At 36.2% G+C, this 22,522-nt stretch overlaps 1 protein-coding gene across 1 annotated transcript; it reads right to left on the bottom strand.

Moving 5' to 3' along the window:
• Positions 1–665: 665 nt before the first annotated feature.
• Positions 666–15,862, bottom strand: LOC107290095 (tryptase-like). The gene is made up of 6 exons (XM_015818941.1): positions 15,622–15,862; positions 8,132–8,152; positions 6,572–6,734; positions 4,738–5,012; positions 2,698–2,867; positions 666–923 (listed from the first exon to the last, which is right to left on the bottom strand). The coding sequence occupies exons 1-6, from the start codon at positions 15,860–15,862 to the stop codon at positions 666–668; spliced, it is 1,128 nt and encodes a 375-aa protein (XP_015674427.1).
• Positions 15,863–22,522: the final 6,660 nt, after the last annotated feature.

The raw sequence follows: 22,522 nt of genomic DNA, 5'->3' as shown, positions 1-22,522 counted from the left end.
TGGCAGGCTAAGTAGTGTGGAGATACATTTTGATGGGAAAAGTGGAAAGTCTGTTGTGGGAGGGGAGAGCAACAACATGCTATATGGTATTAGGGGGAAGAGTGCTAGCAGTAGTCAGTAATCACAGCAGGGAAGGGAAGAGACAGTTTAGCAATAGCAGGAGCTGTTGTCACGCAATGGTTAGAATGCAGTACTGCAGGCTAACTCACTGCTCACTCCAGGAGTTTGATTCTGAGCAGCTCAAGGTTGACTCAGCCTTCCATCCTTCCGAGGTCAGCAAAATGAGGACCCAGATTGTTGGGGGAAATATGCTAACATTGTAAACTGCTTTGAGAGGGCTATAAAGCACTATGAAATGATATATAAGTCTAAGTGCTATTGCTTTGAAGTTTTTGGAAAGGTCTCAAACTACCTCTGGATTTGATAGTATGCAATTCCTATCAGGATTCCCAGACAAAGCCTGAAGAATGATCAGCTTTATCTTTGTTCCCAGTATTTCTAGTTGTAAGCCATATCACATTGATATTGAATGGAACTTTAATGCTGCTCTGCCTCCAGTTTGGAGAATGTATAGATTTCTATATAGAGCTGCATCAGCAGTATTTTGTGTAAAAAGAACTCATTCCGGGGACATTGGTAGGCTGAAGGAGGGATGTCTAAGTGTCTCAAAAGACAGTCAATCCCACAGATATCAGAAAAAGCATGATAAGGGTGTTATGCCCTATACTATTACTTCCATTTGGGCACTCTGAAAATTTTATGTGGGGTAGGTGCAACTGGATCCAATCAGAATAGTGTGCTACTGAAGTGTAGATACCAGGCACACCGGGTACACCGCAGCCTAACCCCCAACTCACAATCCCAGCCAAGAGCCAATTTTCACTTCCATCACACTTGCAAACCATAGGTCCTCCAGAATCACCCTGGAAAGAGAAAGATGTATGTTATCAGATGTTTATAGGAAGGCTGCTTCATTCAGATTTGAGAAATTGAAATGCAAATTTCCTTGCAGCAAAGTATTCCTTTAACTAAACATCTCAACTTTAGCCTGAGAATCATCAGTAATTGCTTGTTCACAAAACACAGTTTTTGGGTTAATGCAATATATTGATTGATGACACAGTAAAATGGGACTGGATTTGCATCATACATTAAGTCTCCCTCTCTTCAAAAGCTAACCATATTTAACATTGTTAACAAATAACAGGATGTTAACTGTCCTGCAAAACATAAGCACATCCATGCAAGATAACAATATTTTCTTTGCTGCCTCAAAAGACCAATCAATGGTATCACTGTGCCACTGTGGGGGAAACTACTATTGTTACTCATCACTTTACTACTGACTACTTGTAATTGTTTCTAATCACATCCTCTTGCACAAAAAATGATCAAATATCATCTGAAGAACCATAAGGGTGACCCAATATTTTAATTAAAAAATGTGAACGAGATTTGATGCATTGTTGGAGAAAGAAAAATTCTGCTTCTAAGATAGTAAATATTGCTGCATCTATCTTGATCGTTTTTTAAAACTATGTATGTTCTAAATTCTATGTTTATTATTGTCTTCTAAATGAACCCTATTCTTTCTTAACTGGATGACAGCTAGGATTGTCCAACAGTTTGAACTCAAGTCTCCCAAAAGCAGCTTTGGGGCATTCAGGAGTATGAATTTAGTCCCTATTCACAACATCATAAAGCAGTCACATCTTTTCCCAGAATCATCTGGCTATCCTAGGTCCTCTGAAACTCCTATTCAAAATGAAATCCAAAGTCGTAGTGAAAGCCATATAAATTTATTACTATTCCTTAGATCCTCTTCAGAACTAGTCAAAGGAAGCAGATATGGATGGGCCAGCCCTCTTAAGTGTCTTGGACTTTAAATCTGGTTAGGGATTCATATTCATAGGAATTCATAGGAATTCATGTCAAAAATGTTTGGACAACAGCAAGTTGAGTCAGTAATGCATTTTAAAGATTTGGTCTCTTAACACATAGCTGAGCAAGTTTGATCTTATGCAGGCTAGTGCAATATGTTATGTTGTCCTATGTTCTTTATAATTACTGGAGATGGAAGATCAGAAAATGTTTGGCTAATTTTTAAATACTTTTTCAAGTTTTGTGGAGTGGTTTCATTAAGTTTCTCAGAGGCTTAGCTTCTCTGTTTTCTGTCTTAGTAAAATATAGCAGGAATCATCTCACTGATTGAAAATCCTTGTGAAGCTTATCATCAAATTTCAGGAGCCTAATCTTGAGGAGCTTTTCTGGACATTATATAAGGCTTCTTGCTGATGATTTCCCATACCTATTTTGTTGATTTTGAAGAGCATTGAACCCATACTTCCATCAGTGAAGGAAGCTCTTGGGAATATATGGAGAACTCTGCATCCTTTATGAGCAGGTTCATAAGTTTTCCATGTCAACATTGACAAGGTTGGTACAACAAACTTAATTTGTTTACTTACTTACTTACTTACTTACTTACTTACTTACTTACTTAATACTTATTGCCCAATACATGGAACCATAAAGCAACATTAAGGATTAATGTCATGTACCTCATCAGGTCCTTAGCAACCCTACCACCCAACCAAGATTAAAACTAATCCAATTTAATTCATTACCCAAGTTCAACCACTACAAATTTAACTGTCTTATGTCATGCAATCTTAGCTAAGTTTTTGAACATCTTACCTGACAAGAATCTTTGCCCCCTTCTAAATGACCTGCACAGATCATACCGGGCCTGACAGGGGAATGGGGCAATTTTGTAACATTGAGCTCATTGTAGATAAAGTTGCATATGTCTGTATTGATGATAGACAACTCCACTTCTTGAAGGGCGTGGGGAGGCTCCAGGTCCACTGTAAAGAAAGGAAAGAGTTGCATTATAAAATGCAGAGAACAAGTAACTGAGTTTATGTTCACTGTAACTTTTGTGCCAAACCTTCAACATTCCTCAACTTCATTTTGAAGAACAAATTTAGTTTTTCTTGTTGAGATTTGTCAGAAGACAGAATTGCTATTCAGTTTAATGATTTTAGGGAGGTAAATATTAGTGTTGTGTCAGATCTGCCCCAGTCCAATCCCTTAGGAAATAAAGAACTCAACTCCATTTGGTTGAAGTGATAGATTCTTTTACTAAAAGATGCTGGCTGCAGTAAAGTCAGGCTAGAACTAAATTTCCCGTGTTCAAAAGATACAGAAATTTTCCTCACATCCCAGCCCTCCCCCAATGACCAGTCCATCTTCAGCCAACAAGAATCCACCTAGATGTTTTGAGAATTCTGAGGTGTTTAGGGTAATATTCTTTCTCAGGGTGCATGGCCTTGGGTGGTGGCTCAGACTGGTTCTGAGCTTTCCTGCTCTTCATCAAGATGTCATTACCCCCTGCCTTCTTGCTAACAGAGCCAGTGATAAGTGCAATGACAACTGCGGCAGCTATACATGTTGTAACTTCACAAGTGAAGTATCTCCTGGGAATGAAAATGCCGTATATCTCGGCACCTCTGAGATTCTTTTATATTTGTGCCTACATTTTTGAAAACATCAGATCCATTCAGCTGGAAACTGTGTTATTGTCTATATCTAATATTGCCATACTAGTTTTTGTTAAAGAACTAAATGTACACATGCAGGTTGATTGCCCATTTATTCCCCCCTTGTCCCCCTACTCCCTCCTATGCTTTGATGGCAGGATGCCAGCAAGGTGCCAAGCCGAAGATGGCAGACCTGACAGTGTTATTTCTTTCTCATAAATTTTACTGCTCTTCTCTTCCAAAACATGACAGGAGAGGACAAGAAATATAGGCACATTAGTTTTCTGATGAAAGTAAATTATGATGGAACAAGGAAGACTAAAATTTTCCAACCACTTTGTTCTACACATATCATTATTACATATACAATGATGTGAGATCACAGCTGCCCAGGGCTTTTTTTTCTCATAGAACGCCCAGAATGGAGTTCCGGCACCTTTTTTGGATGGAACCTTGTAGGGTAGGCAAGGCGGGTTGTATGACATGTGTGAATTCTGGCACTTTTTTTTTTTTTTTTTTACAAAAAAAGCACTGCAGCTGCCAGTTCTTTAGCCGATGTGCTATAAGTTTGACTAAGGGATGAGTAAGACACAGTCTTGTGATTATATCTGCTCTCCAAGCTGTCTGGTTGATGGAAACCAACATAAACTATTTTGAACTGGAGAACACATGAAATATAAAGGATACCCCCTAAAATAGGCATGCCACTTTTTTTTTTTAAAAAGAAAATCTTTGACACTCCTCCTTTAAAGCAGCCTAACCAGTGCATGATGTGATTTAACCTGCTTTGTGGTCCTCCATCCCACCCCATCCAAATCCTACATCATTTTTGGTTACTCCATGTATCTAATGAAAGTTCATGCCATTTAATAACATTTACTACATTAAAAAGGTCCTATCAGATTCCTTCTGATTTATAAGTCTACTGTGTAACTTTACGCAGTATTTCATGCAAAACTCTAGTTCGGTCTCAGTGTCAATGCAAAATAACGGTCTTGTTCTCTCAGGTTTGTATCTGGAACACTCTCCAGCATCTTCATAAATTAAAGTATGTCCTGTTGGTCCTTAAAGTAACTTCAAGTTACTTTAGTGTCATAAGCAAATAAATTAATCTTTAAACATACCAAGTTCCACAGATGAAAGATGTGAAAGGATGAAAAGGTGTCACATAAAACACACTTCCCACTTTCCTCACCCTCAGATTGTGTTCTTCCCCATCCAGTGACCCAGCAGCTGGTATTGACAGGGAACTCCACAGAAGACTCTGGGAGACACATAGGCAAGATATAATTGGTGAAATCCACAGTGTCATTTAGCTTCAATAAAGCGATGTCATACACAGTGTCATCAGCTGTGTAGTTAGGATGAACTATGATCTGTTGGATGGCAATTTTCTCTGAGTTATTTGAAGGGTTCATGAGTTGGTGGCCACCTAGCTCCACAAAAATTTCGTCAAAGTCTTCAGGGATCCTGTAAGTATTAACAATTAAAAAAATGTTAACAGCAATTTATGGATGCGGACCTATTAAGATTATTGCAGGATTTTAAGATTTGCTGAAAAAATTCCTGACATTTGCATTGCCAGAGGCACCACATCTTGTCTGCATTTAATTTCAGCATGTTTCCTCATATCCAACTCAGCCACATTTAAAGATGCCAACAGCCTTATTGGAGTTTGGCAGGAAAGAACAATATTTACTCATTTGTATATTATTTCCATCAGTGTTGGCTCAGGGGTACATGGTATCCCTAGACCACATTGACTGATAGCTTCACTTCTTGCCAGTGTGGAGATTTGAATTTATAGAATGATTTGGAACTATTGGCATTGGTACCCCTAAGTTTTGGCTTCCCCAAGCCAGTGCCTATTTACTCTTAATCTGAAGCCAGCTCTGATTTCCACATACAGAATCAAAAAGTGTACATTAAATAATATGCAATGGGAAAGTACCCTCCAGTGACAGTGTGTACATCAGGGGTCCCCAACCCATGGGCCGTGGCCCACTGCCAGGCTGTGGTCTGTTTGAAACTGGGCCATGGGAGAAATGGGCACACTCCACATGTATCAGCAGCAGGCAAATGTGTACACATGCATGAAGCTGAACTCATGCCAAGCACAAGCACCCTTCACTCAAGCACCTTCCATTTGCAGGAGTAGAGCTTCACACATGAGTGCAACTGCCTGCTGCTCCCATCTGAAGCTCCATTTGCATGAGTGAAGGGCGTGCGTACATGCATGCCACTCACACAAATGAAGTTGTGCGTGCATGTGTGCACCTGCCACTCACAGTCCCCCCCTGTGCTGGGCCGCCAAGCTGGAAAGGTTGAGGACTGCTGCTGGTGTACAGTAATACACTCTTTTATTAATATATAACTGAGGCAGGATCTGAAGCTTTGGTAAAAAATGACAAAAGCATTGTTGGGGTCTTTTTATATATGTATCTCTAATTGTGATGCAAGCATAAAAGGATTGTCAGTAGGATGGCCCTGACTCAATGCTATTGTCTTCATTTGACTCTTGTGTGAACATTTCTGAAAGACAAAAAAGTCCGGATAGTGGATGTGGTAGTATCTATAGGCAGCAGAATAAAAGAGAAAGAACTGGAGATCACTAAATCACTAAATACAAAGATCTGCCAACGGAAATAGAACGACTGGCAAAAGAAAGTGAAGGTAGTACCAATAGTAATAGCCACTTTGTGTGCAATCTCAAAGCATCTGGAGGACCATTTGAGTACCACTGGCATTGACAAAATCACCATTAGTCAATTGCAAAAGGCAGCTTTACTTGGAACAGATTACATTTTGCAACAATACCTTTAACATCATCGAACAACATCTGCCTATTCCATGTCTTTGGGAAGAACTTGATAGAGGGATAAAAATGCCAAAGCCAGTGTAAATATCTGGCTATGTAACAAACCATAATAAAGCTGTTTCCTGGAAACTCTAGTTTATTAAAAAGATCAGCATCATAACAATAGAATCTATCTATTTTTCTCACTTAGCTTTATGGTTCAGTAACTTACCAAATGAAACAATGAGCAGCTGTCAGCACCCACTGCTTGTCTATGAGAGTGCCACCACAAAAAGTTAGGTTGAATATTGAAAGGCCTGCTTGCCAGGGCCATGACCCCTCAGAGGCTGTTTGGCCTCCAACAATTCTTGGAGAGTTTAGTGACTTCTTACAACCTGCTAAGAAAGAGCAGAATAGAAGAGATGAGGGAAAGAAAGAAGGAGAGGGAGAAGAGTTTGGTGTAATGGTTAAGGTATCAGGCTAGAAACTGGAAGATTGTGAGTTCTAGTTGTATCTTATACATGAAGCTTCTGGATCACTTTGGCCAGTCACTGTCTTTCAACCACTTTCTAAATATTCCCTGAACATTACAGGAACAAAAAAAAAATGTTTTAGATTTTGGATTATAATAAGAACAAAAGGGAACTTTCCCCCAAACCTCTGAAGTTCAACAGATGAAACCCTGAAAGAAACAAATTCTCTCTTTTTGAATGATTTTGTATGACTTTCGGAAGAATATTTCCAATGATTGTGTCTCCAGAGGAACGAGTTAATACTTAATATGCATATCTATATAATTTGTCGACTCAGTATGTGTTCCACTCTGTGTTTAGATCAGCAATAGACTTAATTCATACAATGGATTTTGATCCAGTCCCAAGAAAAAGCCTGGTTTCTTCTTTAACATGGAAGAGGATAACTCAATCATGGTCAAAGAATGAATTACTTGTCAAGGAACAAAGCATTGTAAGATATTACAATATAACCTTTGTTGTCACTTTTTCTATGTATATACTGACACACATTAAAAATAAAATTATGATGCCCGCTCTCAAAAGAATACACACACACACATACACACACACACACACACACATATCCATTTTGAATACGTAGCAGAAAAAAGAATCCTGAGAGTTAAAAAAAAAGTTGATACTATATGGTACAAAGCTATTATAGAGTTTAGTTGTTCTGCTTCAGATACCACGAAGCCTCCTCTCAAAAGGTAACAAAGAAAACTGATCATGAAGAAGATGTGTAGTGTCCCTAACAATATTGCAGACCCTGGTGAAGCAGTGTTTACATGCCATATCCTAGATAGAAGGAAGTGAACTTCCAGTAATCTTTTCTGCTGTCCTTACCACTCTCTGCACAGCCTTCCTGTCCAAAACAATAATACTTCCAAACCAAACAGTAATACAATACAGTACGACAGGATGCTTTCAATCATCCCTCTGTAGAAAGTGGTAAGGACAGGGGAAGGAAGATATGCTTTTCTCATATGACACAGAAAATGCAGGCACTGCTGTGCCCACTTCACCAGTGTCTCACTGTTGAGCAACCTAGCTAACCTACTCCTTATTTTATATTATGTCTTATTTATAACATTTCTTTGTCTAACTTGTTAATTGACAAGCTGCAACTGGAGTTGCAGCAATGGTTCTGAAGATTATATTGTGTTAGAAGCAACATAATAATATATCTAAGATTTTGTAAAAGGCAAGCAGGTTTCATTTTCATAATCCAGTGCCAATTTATACAGAAAGTTTCTAGGGTACATAGAAATCCCTACCTATATCTGGGTCAGCAGCACCTGTTGGAAAAAGAAAAGACAAGTGACCTTAATTTTCCAAATAAGATAAAAAAAATACAAGGGATTTTAAAAAGGATAAAATGTAATAAGAGATTCTGGTTACAGTCCATTCTTGGGATATTGAAACATTGATACGTCTGACAAGTTATTGCAGATTGCCAATAGCTAAAAGATGGCTGGCTAACAAGGACAAATGGGCTAAAATGGACTCTAGTCCTACCTAGTTTATATTGCCCATTTCAGTATCTTTTCTTCTAACTTCAAGAGGCACTTCAAAACCAGGGGAAAAGCTGACCCTGCAGCTACTAAAGTACAAGTACTCTTCAACTTATGTCTACAACTGGGACCAGAATTTCTGTTGCTAAGCAAGGGGATTATTATGTGACTCATGTCTGATTTTACAACCTTTTTTGCCATGATTGTTAAGTGAATCACTGCAGATGTTAAGTGGGTCACATGGTCATTAAGCAAATCCAACTCTCCCACTGATTTTGATTGTCAGAATCTCTCTCAGAAGATCACAAATGGTGATCGTGACCTGGTATGCAGTGACCATCATACATACATGCCAGTTGCCAAGTGGCCCAATTTTGATCGTCTGACTGTGAGGATGCTGTAACAGTTGTAACCGTGAGGACTGGTTGTAAGTCACTTTTTAAAATGCGGTTGTAATTTCAGTCAGTCACCAATCAGTTATAAGTCAAAGACTACCTGTATGTTTTCTCATTTTATTATTTTTACTTGAAGAGAGCTGTTGTCATTTTTTGTTTGTTGATGGCTTCCCACAGTGGGTCAAGGGAGATTCTGTATGGTTCGGCTTTACAGTATCGTGTTTCGTGTTTTGTTAGATGGCAAAGTGTGGACTTCCATATGTTGGAAAATTACTGTGAATAATTTCCAGTTCAGTTTGCACCCAGCACACTCTCACTTACTTCCTACCTATGAGGAAGCACACCTGCTATTCAGATCAGCTGGCAAAAACATAGCTTAATGTCTATTAAAACATCAGTAAAAATAAAACAAAATGGTTAACTAGGAAAATGGGACAGAGAGCAAGCTAACACACCCAGGGAAAAAAACACTATCTATATATTTATATAAAGGGCACAGAACTTTCTCAAAGCCACTGAGACCAATGCTGTGGATGATTAACATAAACAGTCCCCAAAGGAGTGGCTTTGATTATTCTAAATTTAATCCTTTTACTGCAATAGATATAGGATTGAGATGGAAAGAGGACACCAAGTGATCCTTTCTCTATTGTGCACCATGAAGGAAACAATGTGGTGGATGGAGAGGCCTGCGCTCAGTAATACCCACAAGACGAGGGCCCTTTAGGGGAGGGGAGGGCAGAATGATCAAAGCAGCACTGTGGTCTTGTAACACAAGCCTTGCCCCTTTTTGTATATGCATTGTGATATCACACAAATATACCAAAGGGTGCAGCAGTATGAAACTGCTTCCAGAAGAATAATAAAACTGTGAGCTCCTAAGACACTCATCCCTCACCTTCTAGCTTGGAAGGGTCCTAGCCAAAATAAGTAAACATAACAATACTCTCCAATTAATGAAGAATGAGATATAATTTGATTCTTTTTCTTTTACTATTTTCTTTTATTTTTAATAGCTGACAAACACACACATGGGAGTCCCTCAGAAATTTATTTAATTCAATTCTGAATTAAATAAACAAATATATTCATTTTATATGTAGTTTTATTTAATTTTATATATAAATATTAATTTATAAAAGTTATATATATAATGTATATATAATATACATATAATGGTCAAAAGTGCTACAACAGTCAGAATAAATTGTGTTCAACATTGGAAGACTGATACAATTCTGAAAATATCTGATTGGGAACTTAAACTTGGAGAATGTAAAACAATCAAAAATTTAACAGCACATACTGTAACTAGTGGCTTAGCGATTAAAGTTGCTGAGCTTGTCAGCTGGAAAGCTGACAGTCCGGGTTCGAGACTCAAGTGTGAGCTCCCATTAATTTTCCCTGTTCCTGCCCATCTAGCAGTTAGAAAACATGCAAATGCGAGTAGATAAATAGGTACCACTTCTGTGGGAAGGTAACATTGTTCTGTGTGCCTCAGCATATAGAGTTTGCTGACCACACGACCACAGAAATGTCTTCGGACAATGCTGGCTCCCTCAGCTAAGAAATGGAGATGAGCACTGCCCCCTAGAGTCAGACACAACTGGACAGGGAAACCTTTACCTTTAGTCTCATAAAAAGTTATTGAGAATGGAAATGGGTGGTGCATTTATATGTGACTTTGTTGGCTTAATAATTGACTGTCCAAATATTTATCACTCTCTCTTTCCCAGTGCAATCAAATAAAAAACCATCCATCTTTATTCCTTTTTTCCTTGCCTGGGAAACAGTAATGGGTTTTCCACATTTCTGTTTACAATAGATATTGTCATAACCCAGTAACCTTTCCTAACTATGGTTTAAGAGCATATGATATATCAGTTTGGTTGAAGGTAATCAGGTCTAGATTTGGTGGGTGCATATAGGAATTTCTAGGAAGACATGCTGTGATAAAATTGTAATGTTATTATTTTATGCATTATTAAATTTATATCCTGGTCTTTTGTTTATAGAAGTGTTATTTATGTACAACAATAAAAGAACATGAATAAAAATATTATAACAATGATGCAATTAAAATAAAGCCCCTAAATTAAAATCAGGATCATTAAAATATTTAAGAATTAAAAGTTTGTTAAAAGAGCAGGAGTGTCTGAGGTTGGGGAGTTAATATACTCAATATTACAGGCATGGCAATATAATCAAAGGCCCATTCATTTTTTTAAAAAAAATACACATAAAGATGTGATTTCAATTGCACAGTTGCAGTTACCAACTTGACTTTGTGATTTTTCCTCTGTACATTTATTACTTATCTCACACACATTTTTATTTCCTTTGAAAGCCATGGAGGAATTAAAAGGGGGGATTTACATAGCCTTAAATATGCCTTCCCCCACATACCTTGCAATCTAGTCAGATGAAGAAACCAGACAATGAGTAAAATGGGTGAAAAAGTCATAGCTGCTTTCTGTTGTGATCTGAAAGGCCTCCAAACTAGTTCAGCTCCAGTCAGTTTGGGACAGCAGTTGTACTGCTTCAATCTCAATCTTTTGGTATTGGTTTAGTAAACTGTAACACAGAGAGTAAAGACATAAAAAACTAGAAATGTCAGTTCTTTACAGCCTCTAGATCAAGGCATGGACTCTAAGAGGCAATCTGGTGATATCTGCGTGACAGCAGTGGGTACAATACAACCAAAATGAGTAGTCTGTCAGGTATGAAAGACCAGGTTCACATATGAAGATTCAATTAAATTGATTTATTGCTAAAAGTCTAGGCACAGAAATCTTCTCAATTAATGGTCAGCACCTGATTAGAGTTAAATAAGAGACAGTGGCACTCAAGGGGGTGGTAGTGAACTTTGTGGCTATGTAGGGATTCTAGGTTAATAACTCTTTTCACTCCTCCCCCAGGCTCCATCATTCCCTCTCCTACATAATTAGAACCAAATTATGGTGAAGTTTGCAAAATGGCTTTAAATTTATATGGACCTAGGCTGCAGACCATCTGAATGGCAAATCCCAAATCATTTTTTACATTCAAGAGCAAAACCAAGAAAATAAATAATTAGATGAAATAAATTTGAAGACAGCTATCTGAAATGAAAAACAGCTTTATAAAAAGAAGGACATATGGTCCCTGTATTTATATCCTACTTTTTCTCTAAGAGCTTAAGTGATAGAGCTTAAATCAATTTCTTTCCATAAAAATTTAGGAAAGCTGTTGCTTTCAGATTAATCTGGCTTTCTCCAGAGCTACTATATCACACAGGATCTCAAATAGATGTCCTTTACTTTAATTTTAATGATATGATAAGGCTGGTAGTGGTTACCACAACTATTCAGTGCTCTTCCAACTTAGCTTTTTGCATCTCACTGATGGTTAATCATCTTTGCTTAAATGAATCCAGCGAAAAACAGCTCCTGATTCCTAAGGCTGTTTTAGCATTGAACAGTTCAGCCATTAAAACCTTTTCCCAATATATAGCTGAAAACCTAATTTCTTATCATTTTTATCTGCTGGTTCCAAATTCTACCCTCTGAAGCAATAGCAAACAACTTTGTTCCACTTTCTTCTATGTGAAAACTTTTCAGTTATTTGATGATCACTTCCATGGACCCCCTTCATTTTGTCCTTTCAATATCCAGGTCTTTTGATTTTTCTCATCAATCATTGGTGCCTCAGGATAAAGCTTATATTATCTAATTCCCTGACTTGTTAACTAAATGGCTGTGTTGGAACAAAATATATAGCTGAATTACTGAATTAACTCATTTTCAGGATTCTCACAACACCTTGTTCGTATATTGGCAAGATGTATTTCACTAGATTAGTAAAGGGTCTAAGTCTGCTGGTCAAAATTACCCAACAACCAATTTTGGGAGGAAAAGGGGGTATATTTTCAGAAGATGACCTCTTTCTTTTGTAACCTACCTCATTTTTCACATGAGTTATTCTTCCTTTATTTTATTTTTTTGGGAATCAGAAACATGTACTATACATCCTAATACACAAAGATAGAATGATGGTAAAATATAGTCCTCTTTCTGGAAGACGTTTTCTACCCCTTTGTTTGGATAGTCCCTCTTGAACTGATGTCACTGAGAAGGATTAGATTCACATGCTAAAGCTATTTCTAAAAGAAGAAAATCAAAGGTCTGCCATCTAATGACCATTTTGCTTCTTTGGACCTCTCACTATTCTCTAGCACTGTCACTCTCCAAATATATCAATACCCCCTCTTACCTGCTTCTTACAGGATCTGGTGGAAATGAATATTTCCAGCTATTTGCCCTGGGTTATAAAGACCTGGGTTATCGTCAGTACATACCAAAACTTACGATGGCGTTACATGTTACTCATCCTAAACTTACGATGGCGTTACATGTTACTCATCCTAAAACACTACCTTCTTGTTTTGAACAATGAGATAACATACTTTGATATTGTTCAACTGGCTCAACATTAGAGATTACTTCTTCACAGCTGAATTAATGTGCTATCCACCATTTCTTGACTTGATAGAAAAATATGCAGGCATAAACTATGCTGCCATGATGGCTGAAACCTATTCTGCTTTAGAACTATGACAAATTAAGGAAAATCCTGTGGACGGAAGAGCTAAAGATCTTTTGAGAAGACGAAAATCATAACTACTGACAGAAAACATCTTTTTCTTCACACTAACCCTGACTTTAATATACTGTATGGTAACACAATATCTGTAGAACTCTGACCCAGGAAGGATCATGAAATAAGGGTTTATTAAAATTATAGCTTCCTCCTTTAGCTTTCCCTCACTTTGAGAAGGGAAATAAAGTTAATATGGTTAATTGACATGAGAAATTATATAGGTTGAAAATATTTGCTCATTATTTTTTTTAAAACATTTGATATGACTATAAATAAATGTTAGATTAGGATTAGGAAGAATATAAAAGAAGTCTTGTTGAAGCCAGTTTAGCTCTCTGATTATTCAGATGGTTTAAATAGATGTTTCTTTCCTGCTTAAGATTCAGAAAATCCTATTAAACAAATAATGTGCAAGCCTTTACATGGAAATGGGTTAGTTACTTATGTGAATTCTTTGTCATGCTAAACTAACATTAGAATCTTTGGATATTATTTCTGTCTGTAAAAGAAAAACATACTTTTTCTCTCAGAGACTGATTTAAAGAAAAATGCTATGTATTTAAGATTCCAGAGAGTCATGTTCTCAGGGAAGATAACATGCTTTAAACATTAAGTATTTTGTTGAATTAATTGGCAAAGTAAAACAAAAACACAGAAGCAGAATTTTTAATACAGAGGGATCACTCATAGGACCTGGTTACTCTAGACTGGAAAGTAAAGAAGAAATGAATTTCAGAAGAAGGGAGTGACAAACCAGTTCTCTATAGTTTCCGAGTAAACTACACCCAGATCTGTTCATAAAATCACAAAGTTTACACTCAACTTAAAGGACATTTTACTTTGTTCACATGAATTAAACAGAGAATAGTGAACTGGCTTGAATTCAACTCGCACATTACTACTTGAAGAAATGCCTTCTCTCATTTATACCTACTGTGACCTCCTCCATATTTCCCCAACCCAAAGGCAGATGAAGTAGGTCTCTACTAGGGAGAGAGCTTTTTCTATGGTTGCACTCTAATTATGGAATTTCCAAAGAGGATCAATGAACCCATTTTAGCATTTTTAAACAAACAAAGACCTTTTTATTTCCCCATATTTTCTTGCAGAGAAGCTGGAACAGATTGCATGGTATTTGGTGGGAACTACAGCCAGGATCCTGGAAGGAGAAGTTTAGTAAGGTTATAATTTTGCACTATGCTTTGTATGAGTCCCCTGGCAAGAAAGAGAGTTTCCAATAAATGTGAAATGAAGATGTAGTTCTCTTAAGAAGGCTCTAATGTCGTGGAAAAACCCAATGAAAAAGACAAGAGACAGCAATACAAAGTAATAATTCTTACTTTAAGATTCAGAGGTTTATTTTGCTAATAATTTGGAGCATAGCAAACATAATAACACATCACTCACATTAACTCATTGCAATAATGAGGTCCAGTGATATAGCAGGTCCAGCAAGGACAGCTATAGGCCAGTGGCCATGAGCTGATCTTGAGCTCTATCTTTTATATCCTTTTCCTAATGGCCACCCACAGAGGGACATTATCTTGCAACATTTACAAAATCAATTCTTGTTCTTTCTTGCTGACCATTACTTTCCACATAAACCTGTGTACATCTGAAACCGTCATCCATCTGCTACTTTCAGTTCCCTATTTCCCACGATTACAATGTTCTTGTTCCAAATATACTTATAAAACTATCTATTTTGCAAAATCATATTATGCAAATTACAGCAGCTCAGCAGATTACAAATAGTTCTCTTGTATTATGAAACCATCCTAGTTAGAAACTTTGATTCAGGTCTTTGTGAGGCCTTCTTTATGTTACTTAGGCCTTATCAAATCTAATGAATTGATGGGCTATATTTTCTGTCTCCTACACTAATGATGGGAAAAATAGAAGGAAAGAGAAGAAGAGAATAACTAGTAGTAAGGTGATGCATTTAGTTACAATGGTAATGGGTGTTGATAGACATGGAAGATCAGATTAGGGATAGATTGTTATGGAGAAAATCTTTGTATATAGTTGCTAAGAATTGACAATGACTTAGTGGCACATAATCAATAAGATCTAGGATTCCTAAATACACTGGAGTAGGCCCTTAGTATTTAAAAATGGGACATTGAGAAATCTTTATGTTGCTCGGTATACTACAACAAGAATAGTAGAACCTCTGAGCTCCTTTCTTGGGGGTCAATCCTGATTTTTATCTGCCTTTACCTAAAGTCAGTTTCTTGGATCTGACTTTACCTAAAGTCAGTTTCTTGGATCTGTCCGTGACCTTGAGTGCCTTTCTACTGTATATGTAATTGATCCTTTTCAATGACTGGAATTTCTGCATGTTAATGAAGAGACTGGGCTCATGGCCAGGAAAGGAATTGTTGCTTCTGATGTCAACTCCAAAGAACTGCGAGTATGAGTGATGCTTCAGGCATGTGTCGTGCTGATTTTGTTTCTCCATGGTTGATCATTGCACAATTCTTCCCATATCTTTAAATAAAACATAAATCAAAACTCAAATGAAGTAAAACATATTTATAAAAAATCAGGTGATCTTGAGAGCAATTTTAAAAGTTTTAATCATTTGCACGTGATCTGATGCACCTATTTCTAATTTTAGTTATTTGAGGGAGTGGTATATGTAGGAGTGTACTTACTTTTAAACATTTGCATTTGCAAATTTGCAATTTGCATTTTTATTCAGTTAAATTATATAATGGATTACAATAACGAAAACAGTACATCATATGTGTTATATTCCCCTTATCTGTTTTTATTGTTAAAATGAAAATCAATATCTTTGTGTTGAAATATTTTGAAAAAGTTAAAAAAATCAATGAAGGGAATGGGAACCAATGTGTCTAGATGTACAGAAGATGGATGGATGGATGGATGATGAGATCCTTGCTGGCTCTCCAGAAGTTTGGCCCTTTCAGAGTTTTGACTTTTGTGCAGTCTGTATCGCTGGGTAATCTTGAATTTTTAATTCAGAAATTCTGTGATGTTACATAAATCGTCTTTAAATATATCATCCCGGCAACAGCACTAATGAAACCCTTCTTCTGCACCTTCATGCCTGTACCATTCTGTTTTTTAAATTAACTGGCTGACTGACTGACTGACTGACTGACTGACTGACTGACTGACTGACTGACTGACTAACTAACTAACTAACTAACTAACTAACAAGCTAACCAACCAACCAACCAGCCAGCCAGCCAACCAACCAACCAACCAACCAACCAACCAACCAACCAACTAACTAACTAACTAACTAACTAACTAACTAACTAACTAACTAATCAACCAACGATCACAAATTGTGATGTTTAACATGGGAAAGTCTATTCCTCTCCCCCTTCCATTTTGTTTAAACATCATTTGCTCTGAATTGCTGTACTGTATTCATTTTCTTTTTAAAATTTCCATTGGCAACAATTGAGTTTTTAAAAATCTTTTTTGTATGGATTGTTCCTGGATTTTTTGACACAAGGGCTTGGATTCTGCCCATTGTAAATGCATAGTAGTCTCTGTTTGGACAAGGTCATCATGCGCTTCCCCTGTAGCAAATTTAATAATAATAATAATAATAATAATAATAATAATAATAATAATAATAATAATAATAATAATAATAATAATAATAATAATAATAATAATAATAATAATAATAATAAAAAAGTTGGAAGGGATCTTGGAGGTCATTGAGTCCAACCCCCTGCTCAGGCAGGAAACCCTATACCATTTCGGACAAATGGCTGTCCTGTCTCTTCTTAAAAACTTCCAGTGTTGGAACATTCACCGCTTCTGGAGGCAGGTTGTTCCATTGGTTAATTGTTCTAACTGTCAGAAGTTTCTCCTTAGTTCTAGGTAGCTTCTCTCCTTGATTAGTTTCCATCCGTTGCTTCTTGTCCTGCCTTCAGGCGCTTTGGAGAATAGCTTGACTCCCTCTTCTTTGTGGCAGCCCCTGAGATATTGGAACACTGCTATCATGTCCCCCCTCATCCTTCTCTTTGTTAAACTAGACATACCCAATTCTAGCAACCGTTCCTTATATGTTTTTATTTTTAATTTCAAATAATTTTATTACATTTTACAAAGCATACACATAAAAAACAACATGAACTAATAATCAAAAGAAGCAATAAAGAGTAAAAAAAGAATAGGGATAGAAGTATGAAAAAAATGTAAAAAAAAGAATGGAAAACACAAATATATACAACGAATCATCCAACTTCTTTTTCTGTGGATATGCAGAGCACTTATCCTTAGTTTAAGACTGTAATAAAATGTCCATTTCATCCCCCCCAAAAAGGGATAATAAAAAAAATTTGTTTTTTCTTTTTAAATTTTAACATTCGTCAAATTCATATATTCAAATTTGTTTTTTCTCTACTTGCTGCAAAAAGTCTGTAAAGGGCTTCCAATTATAGATGAATTTTTCAATGATTTTTCTCTCCCAAGGGCCATTAACTTAGGCATCATTGCCAGTTCTGTCATCCTTATTAACCATTCCTCTATTGTGGATATCTGAGTGTATAAAAGTCATGCTGTTGTTATCATATATAACAATAAAACAAATGATTTTCCCCACTGTTTTATCCATAAATCCTAACAAAAATGTTTCTGGTCTAAATTAATTTTTTTAATTTTTTTGAATTACATTACTAATTTCCCTCCAATATATTTTAACTCTTTTACAAGTCTACCAAAGGTAGACCAAAAGATAATTTGATATTTGAGTCTTACATTTCCAGCAATTATTTGGGGATCCTTTATACTTTTAGCCATTTTATTTGGGGATAAATACCATGTATACCTCATTTTATAGAAATTCTCTTTGAGGTTAAAGCATAAAGAAAATTTCAGTCCCTTTACCAATTGATATGTTATATTGAAATGTTTTGCCCAGTTTACCAGACCATTTTTAACTAGTTCATCTAACAAAAAATTATACTTTTTAGTGATAAGGTATTCATCATTTCTACACAGTTCTGTTTCAAAAATAGTTTTGTTATGTTTGAAACCATACAGTTTCTTATCAACTTTAAATCTCTTGTGGGTTGCAAATAGGAAAAACATTAACAATTGAAACTTTCTAACACCAGGTGTCTCTGGACTTCAATATCTTCTGTCGAGTGATCCAATAAATCTGCATACCTTAACCTTTTTTTGTCAAACCCTCATTTCCTTTCTATAATATGCTTTGTGAGGAAAAAGCCATAAGAGTATTTTTAGGCATAATCTCATTTTATATTTATAAATAATTACATTTATACATATCTATTCCAAATTCTCAAAATGGCTCGCCTTATAAAGTGGTTTCTAAAATCAACATTAACTTTAACTTTATCGTACCATGGTATGCATGCCATCCAAATCTCAAGTCATGGCGTTCTAGATCTAGTAACCTTGTATCCCTTAACATTATCAATTCTTTTAACCAAACAAGGCAAGGATCTGCAATCTGGCAATCCTAAATCTCCCCACTCTTTAGCATCACACAAGATCTTATGTTTAAGTCTTAATTTTTACCCCTTGCCAGATAAATCTGGATATCTTTATCTGCCATTGTTTGAAGGGTAAAATCCAAAGTCAAAACTGGTATTGTCTGAAACAGAAATAAAATTCTTGGTAATACATTCATTTTTATTACAGATAGTCTCCCCATCAAAACACTTGTAGCTGATTCCATCTTTAGACAACATTATTACAGGCAAAAGGACATATTTTATTGGGGAAAGGGCTGATTTATTATGTGCCATCAAGTTGTTTTTGATTTTCAGTGACCATGTAGATAGATTTTTTTCCATAATGATCTATCACAGGGGTAGTCAACCTTGGCTCTTTTATGACTCGTGGACTTCAACTCCCAGAATTCCTGAGCCAGCACAGGTGGCTCAGGAATCCTGGGAGTTGAAGTCCACGAGTCATAAAAGAGCCAAGGTTGACTACCCCTGATCTATCACAAGAGCCGTGGTGGTGCAGTGGTTAGAATGCAGTATTGCAGGCTAATTCTGCTGAATGCCAGCAGTTCAGTGCTGAATGGTTCAAGGTTGACTCAGCCTTCCTTCCTTTCGAGGTTGATAAAATGGGGACTCGGATTGTTAAGGGCAATATGCTGGCTCTGTAAACAGCTTAGAGAAGGCTATAAAGCACTATTAACACTAATACTATTGCTATCCCTAACCTGGTCCTTCAAGTCTTCCAATGGTTTACACATCACTTTGAGTCCATCCATCTTGCTGCTTCTCATCTTCCTCTTTCTTTCCACCTTCTCTAGCATTATAGTCTTCTTTAAAGAGCTAGGTGTTCACATAATGTGCCTGATGTTGGATAGTTAGATTTGGTCATTGACATGTCAAATGAGAACTCTGGGTTGAACTCCTTGATGATCCATTTGTGTTGTTATCTTGGCTATCCATGATATTCCAACATCAAAGTTCAACATCAACTACAACTCCCAACCCTTCCTAACCATTAGTCATGCTGGGTGTTTTAGTTCAGCAATGTCTGGTGGCCCCCAGTTTCTTATTTCTTGTCTTGCACTTGGGATTAGGGAAACTATTACAGTGCCATGGGAAATGTACTTTAACAATATTTTAATATTGTTCTCATCTACAAATATTTTAGGTCAGTGACTGCAATTCAGTTTGAATTGTGTCAAACTCAAATTTATATTTTTATAGTCTAGGAAACACATATACGTACATTATTTGTTTGCTTTATAACATATTGACTTTGGTGGTATGTAATGTAATAGCACTTCCAAAATAAACACAATCCAGTAAACCAAACCAGTTTAAAATCAAATTAGAAACTAAATGAAAACTAGACTTTAGTGAATTAAAATGATTAAAATCTTTTTAGAATAGATATTTCTGTATTAAAATTGTCTGGCCATGATCTGATTCCTAATCTGTAGCTAGCATCATTCAGTCCTGTGATATACAAAAAGTATAAAAAGAGTGAGCATTTAATGACACTCAGCTGATAGCTCAAGGCCAGTAGCATCTCATGATGAACTCTATGCGGATGGATCTATATGAGGAGGGTACCTTTGGGAATGGATGAGGATCAACTAAGGTATTGCTGCCATTGTCAACATATCTAATGACACATTTTTAGATAAATCCATTTGTATTTGTATTTCTGAGATACTAACAGATAGTTTGGGAGAATGACTGCCAGAATTGAAGAAGTCCCAGTTGTGGAAAAAGATTAAATTCCACATTTATTTATTATTTATTTGTCAACCTGTATGCTACCTCAGTCACAAAGTGACTCTACATTGCTTACACCATAAAATAATTTTCCCCTCGGATATTTGTTTATAGGCTTCATTCTGGTAATGTATGATTGGAATATAATAGTTTATTAATTTAAAATATATCTATGTACATATTTTATACAATTTAACCAACTGTAGTTTAGTGCCCTCCTGATACAATGAATAAAATTGGGTTGCAGTGTAGGCTTCTACGCATGTATAAAATCCCATTTGCCATTTTAAACATGAAGATTGCATTTAGCTTTAACACAGATTTTGCTTTACAGTTTTACTTTACGTGTATAAACACATACTAAGGCTGATCATGCTTCAGAAAAGAAGTATTTTGCATTTCACATACAGTAGTACAGCATATCTCTTGTTATTTATTACAGGAACCTGACATATAGGCTAAGGTTACCAGATGTCCAACAAAAGGAGGAATGCCATTCTTTTTTGTCCTCATGTCCTCTCTCCAGCAAGTATATCCTCAAAAATCAAATATTGTCTGCCTTGTAGTCATTCAAACTTTTGTATATTGTGACTATGTAAATTGTCTGCTTTTTTCTTTCCCTAATCCATTGATGGTCTCAATAGCTTAGACTTAGGCTCTATTGTTTAATTTATTTTCTAATTCCAGTCATTAACCTCAATCCAGTCCCTTCAAATCTATGATCATTGTAGTGTGTAAAATACATGACACATTGTGTTTTGTCATGAGAAAAGCATATTGTTGTTGATTCTACATGATCAATTCAATAGCAATTGATCACTTAATTAAGAAGGGGTAAGTCTGAGATTTCTCTGGAAGCAAGCATGCTAAAACAGTGTTTTCTACACTGCAGAAGCCATAACATTTATCTTATTAATACGTACTGGACATTAGGTCAGGACTTTGTTATTGCTCAATTTTTACAAGGAAATACATGCAAAATTGCCTAAGCCATATTTCCTTATCAGTTAGTAAATGCCTGGCTTCCTTAGTGTTGGACCTGATTCAAGGAGACAACAGTTCAAATCCCCATTAACCTGGAAAGCTCACAAAATGGCTTTAGAATTAATCTTGAATTCCATCTTGATATCTTTTTTAAAAAAAATTATAAATGACTGTATACTCCTTTGTGGAAGCAAAGAGTTAAATTAAATTAAAGAAATATATGCTAACAATATATCTAAGGGTTGGATTGGTGGCACTATAGCACTTAAATAACTAATAACTAACCTCCCTGCTGGCTCCTGAAATGGTTATGTTAATTTCTGATTTAGAAAGATATATTGAGTTATACTTTATAGAAAGGGCAAAATTAGGGCCAAATAGATGGATCATAAAGGAATTTCTGATTGAACTGCTGTTGGTTTTTTCACTTTAGTGCAGTTATGAAGAACTCACCAATCAAATACTTATTGCAGTCATAAACCACCATAAGGAGGGTTTCTTTTTAATTATTACTAATTTTTTAAAAGCTAAACATAAAGATATAAGAAGTATCTATAAAAGATACATCACAATGTAATTTTCAAAAACCTGAAAGATATAATAAATATATATATAAAAACAAGAATCTGAAAAGAATCTAAAAAGAAGGGAAGAGTAGGAACCTTAGATAGTAATAGGGCAGCTGAAAAGTTAATATATGGCAAACTAAATCTGTCACAATACAAAACACTCTTGAATAATGAGCTAGATGATTGTTAAGACTAGTTTATGGCACAGGTCATCATCTGATGGATTTTAAGTGTAGGGTTAATATGTGCAGGCCACTCGTGCAAACTGTGTATTTATGCAATAATGGTGAGATGAGGCTAGGAGAATGTGTTGGTAATACAAGCACTGGAGGAGTCTGATATTTC

Source organism: Protobothrops mucrosquamatus, unplaced genomic scaffold, assembly GCF_001527695.2.
Source record: "Protobothrops mucrosquamatus isolate PMUCROS unplaced genomic scaffold, P.Mucros_1.0 scaffold825, whole genome shotgun sequence".
In the NCBI taxonomy this organism is placed as follows: domain Eukaryota; kingdom Metazoa; phylum Chordata; class Lepidosauria; order Squamata; family Viperidae; genus Protobothrops; species Protobothrops mucrosquamatus.
This window is presented reverse-complemented; position numbering and strand designations above follow the sequence as displayed.

Coding starts and splice junctions, on each gene's coding strand:
- LOC107290095 (XM_015818941.1), bottom strand. CDS start 15,862: ATGGAGAAACAAAATCAGCACGACACATGCCTGAAGCATCACTCATAC. Junction 2,868..4,737: donor GGGAAGAACACAATCTGAGG/GTGAGGAAAGTG, acceptor CTTTCTTTACAG/TGGACCTGGAGCCTCCCCAC. Junction 924..2,697: donor GGGGCAAAGATTCTTGTCAG/GTAAGATGTTCA, acceptor TTCTCTTTCCAG/GGTGATTCTGGAGGACCTAT.